At 40.5% G+C, this 4,672-nt stretch overlaps 1 protein-coding gene across 1 annotated transcript; it reads left to right on the forward strand.

The window, feature by feature from the left end:
• The first annotated feature begins 2,023 nt into the window (after positions 1 to 2,023).
• Positions 2,024 to 3,891, forward strand: LOC105051632 (protein SHORT-ROOT). The gene is made up of 2 exons (XM_029266755.2): positions 2,024 to 3,363; positions 3,589 to 3,891. Exon 1 carries the CDS (start codon positions 2,105 to 2,107, stop codon positions 3,302 to 3,304), a length of 1,200 nt encoding a protein of 399 aa, XP_029122588.2. The 5' UTR covers positions 2,024 to 2,104; the 3' UTR covers positions 3,305 to 3,363; positions 3,589 to 3,891.
• The last annotated feature ends 781 nt before the right edge of the window (positions 3,892 to 4,672 follow it).

Here is a 4,672-nt window from a genome sequence, read left to right on the forward strand (position 1 = left end):
AGCAATTGTTTACAGGTTATACAGCAACAGAATGGTTAATCAATCTGATGAAGAGGTTCCACAAAGAAATAACAAGAATTATTCCACATGTAAAGTAAATAGACTTAGCCCAATTATGAAAATTACAGGTGTCATCAACCCATCTAATTTCTGAAAATTTTGTTTAGTGTTAGTAACTCCTAACACCACAGCATATAGAATGGTGTCACACTCAATACCCAAGAATATGAACTTGGTGTGCAGCAAGCTTTTTGCAAGCTTATCCCACCATTTGTCTCTTTAGTATTACACGAACGGAGGCACTCAATATCGTCAAAAAGTTATAAATCTTTCCCACCTTTTGTTGGGACTTGTTGCATCGGTTCTGCCCTGTAGATTAAAATGGTGGCCATTAGCTGCACACTAGTGATTCGTGGGTCTGGAAACACTTGATAAAATGTTCTGCAACTTTATTGGCCACAGAGCCAGAATCCCAAAATGGCGTGCAACTATTTTCATTGCAAGATGGGGCTTTGGGATGACAATTTTCTAATGATTGGAAGAAGCAAAAGAGGGTGGTGTCTTGTCCTTCTTTGGAATCAACAACAAGGAATATTAGAATTAAGATACCCTGGTCTTTGGTTCTTTCAGTCTTTTGAAAGCTCATTTCTGATGATTTGTTTGTTTGTGTGCATTTGTTGCAGGTCCATCAACATAAATTCTCAGTTTTAAAAAAGAGAGAATCAGATATCGACTAAGTTCATAATGACAATGTAAAGAGCATCTGGCCTCTTCCGCTGGCTCCAATATTTTTATTATTCACTTGGGGTTGGGTCCAAATGGAAAATTACAAATTTAGGTTATTATAATAAAAGAATTAAGGATGGCTCGGCAGAAAGATATTTTTCTCAGCAATTAAAATTAGCTACATATCTGTGTAACTTTCTGAAAATAAAATTACCTTTTACGACTCTGACAAGGACGGTATTCACATTTTTTCCTTTTGGTTTAGGAGCTCATACAGATGCATTAGTTGTCTCATCACATTTGAAACTCATGAGTCGCCAAATCAAACAGAAAATACCAGCCACTAATAAAGGTGAAAATTAAGAAGATGATGATTTAATTATTTCCATGTGCTAAAAAATGGAGTGCGTTGTTTGTTCCTCAATCTTTATTTGCAATGATGTTCTGTAACTTCTTCTGATTTTAATGAAATTTTGGTGCACAGAACTATTGATCTTAGAAAACAAAAAACCCAAAAAGAAACAAAGAAAGAAACAAAGAAATCTCTATCTGCGATGATGCGATGTCACAAACTTGACTTTGTTTGACAACAAATTAAGCTTGTTTCTCACTTCCAACAAGTGAGTGAGGTTTGTAATTCACTTGCACAAATAGATGAATCTTTATTGTATCAAGGCCTAAAGCTGCTTCTCCTTTTCTATCCACTACTTCAGTAAAAGAACTTCTTATTAAGTTCAGACAAGAAAATATAAAAGAGCATCAGGCCTTTTAGTTAAATAATGTGTGTCCACATAAATATAGATTGCTTCATTTGTTAAACAATTCTTTCCTGCATGAAGTATGAATGCACATAAATTCTTATGGTGCTTTCTTTCTAATGATTCTAGTGGCCTCTAAAAATGTGGAATACTTGACTCCTTGATTTTTTTTTTTTTTTTTTTTTAAGAAATAGATTTTCTACTGTATCAGTCTGTACAAATATTTTGCATGAACTTTAATGTAAACTCCAAGGGAATAATAGTTGGACTATTGCAGGATCTCTACTAACATCCAAATAAAAATTATTTATAAACTGACAACTGTGTCATGAAGATGATGGCTGATGGCGGTATTGTAGTTAATCATGTCATCAATATTATTACACAAATCACTAGGGATAAGCAAATAGACAACATTAGATTATCAGCATGATGAAGATTTGATTAAAATAGGATTTGCTCCATGGAGTCTACCTTTGAACTAAAGCACTCCCTTCACCCTGCCTCTCGCTTTTGGTGTCCATACATAACACATGAAACCTTACACGGACTGGACACCCCACCTTCCAAAGCCACCTTACTCCATCTCCTCCAGCAATATATCTCATGATCAAGCAAGCATGGAAAATCCAAACCAACACCACCACCACATGCCGACAACCTCGGAGCCTAACGACACCGGTGCAACTGAGAAATGGGCTGCAAAGCTCCTCCAAGAGTGCGCAAAGGCCATCTCAGAGAAGGACTCCAGCAAGATCCATCACCTCCTATGGATGTTGAATGAGCTTGCATCCCCCTACGGAGAATGTGACCAAAAGTTGGCATTCTATTTCCTGCAAGCTCTCTTCTGTAAAGCAACTGAATCAGGAGAGCGCTGCTACAAGAATTTAGTATCGGTCGTGGAGAGGAGCCACTCTTTTGACTCTGCAAGGAAGGTAATCCTCGAGTTTCAGGAGGTGAGTCCTTGGACAACATTTGGTCATGTAGCATCCAATGGTGCGATCTTAGAAGCCATGGAAGGAGAGGCTAAGCTTCATATTATCGACATCAGTAACACCTACTGCACCCAATGGCCAGCTTTGCTGGAAGCATTGGCAACCCGAAATGATGACACGCCAAATTTAAGGCTAACGGTGGTGGCGACCGTCGGCATGGGGGGATCGGTCATGAAGGAGATTGGGCACAGGATGGAAAAGTTTGCGAGATTGATGGGTGTGCCATTTGAGTTCCAAGTTGTGAGGGTGGCGACACGGTTAGGGGAGCTCAAGGAAGAACACTTGGGACTGCAAGAGGATGAAGCAGTCGCCGTGAATTGCGTCGGAGCCTTGCGACGGGTCGGCGTGGAAGAGAGGAATGATTTCCTACAAATGCTTCGCAGCATCCGGCCAAAGGTGGTCACTGTGGTGGAAGAGGAGGTAGACTTCACAAGCTGTAGGAGCGAGTTCGTCAAGTGCTTTGAGGAGTGCTTGAGGTTTTACGGTGTCTTCTTTGAGATGCTAGAGGAAAGCTTTGCTCCCACCAGCAATGAGAGGTTGATGTTGGAGAGGGAGTGCTCCAGGAGTATTCTTAGCGTCCTTGCTTGTGATCAAAATGGTGGTGGAGACTGCGAGAGGAGGGAGAAGGGGAGCCAATGGTGTGCAAGGCTAATGGAAGGCTTCTCACCTATGAGCTTTAGCGACGATGCGATCGATGATGTTAAGGTATTGTTGAAGAGGTATCGGTCAGGGTGGTCGCTCCTGCCGGCAGAGGGTGATGCTTCAGGCTTCTACTTGACGTGGAAGGATGAACCAGTGGTGTGGGCATCAGCTTGGAAACCCTAGAATTCATGAGGATAATATTCTCATTTCTTAAACCAATCAGACCTCAAATTAAACCACAGGTATCAAGCTTTTTTTTTCCCCAACACCCTCATTGTTTGTATCCTTTTTTTTTTTTTTTTTTCTTTAGAGTGTGGGATATGTTTTGCTTACAGTAGTTGATGTTTTCTCTTGTGGTTTTTGGGATCCTTTTCCAAATTTTGCGATTCTAGATTGGTTAGTGCATGTGAAAGTGATTTTGTTTTTATTTTTAACTTGGTGCTGAAAATGATTTTTTTGGGATGCAGATTCCTTGCTATTACCAGAATGCTAGGGGTTATCCAGCTTCTCCATAGATATAGCATAGGGCAGCTGAGATATGAAGAATCTGACTCTCTGGGAAGGCTTTGACTTCCACTTCATGAGCCCAACCTTGCTAAGAATCTCAACATGAGGTTTTGGATTACCTCTTCTAGATGGGAATGGTGGCCATGAATATTGAGTTTTGCTCATCCATGTAGATCATACCATAGCCTCATGTGATCCCACGAAATAGCCTGTTCATTCTACATGAACTCATGGTGCTTGCTCTCTTTAGTTATGGACCCCATGGCAATGTGCTGTTAGACAAAAAAAAAAAAAAAAAAAAAACAGTTCCAGTCCAATAATTAGTACCATTAAGCTGACACAAGGAAATGGGCAGTGTAGTGTCCACTCATCAATTCCCGTGGTGTTTCTTTTTGGGTCCCGTAAAAGCGATGTGGTTTCGTTGTCTTTAAGCAGACATGGTGCTGGGCTCGTGTTGGGCCACATTGTAGTGGAGGACAACTCCTTGGTGGTAGATATGATGGGATTAAAGTATCCCTTCTTTTATCCAACCCATCTCTGGGACCAATTTCATCTCCAAATAGCCGAGAGCCTTACTTCTATGGCTGCTTGTGCATACAGCACGTCTGCATGCCGAATAGTAGTGCGTTAGCTTCTATTTGAAGGAAGTATACTTTTCCTATCCTCCATAGAAAAAGAAAGCTAAGCTTGTCTATTCTCAAAGCAGCTGTGTCTTTCAAATTTGAATTTGCTTTCATTGTCTCTACCATTTTTTTCATAGGGCTCCACGTTGCAGAGCGTGGCATGTCCCCCCGTTGGCAGAGATGTAACAGGTCTAACACAGTCTGTGAATTATTTCTCTTTTTCACCTTTTCTTTTTCATTGTGGCACACTTTTTAGTACGAAAAGTTGGGATGACTTCCACCAGAAAACAGTGCGAAATAAGTTAGTTGGGCATTTTAGTCCTTCCATCTTTAGACAAAATGGGAACTGCTTTGAGTTCAAGAAGATTGCGGTTTAGCGCGTGAACATTGGTAACTTAAATTAATATTTGCCATTATTGTC

This window comes from Elaeis guineensis, chromosome 9, assembly GCF_000442705.2.
Source record: "Elaeis guineensis isolate ETL-2024a chromosome 9, EG11, whole genome shotgun sequence".
Classification (NCBI taxonomy): domain Eukaryota; kingdom Viridiplantae; phylum Streptophyta; class Magnoliopsida; order Arecales; family Arecaceae; genus Elaeis; species Elaeis guineensis.

Coding starts and splice junctions, on each gene's coding strand:
- LOC105051632 (XM_029266755.2), top strand. CDS start 2,105: ATGGAAAATCCAAACCAACACCACCACCACATGCCGACAACCTCGGAG.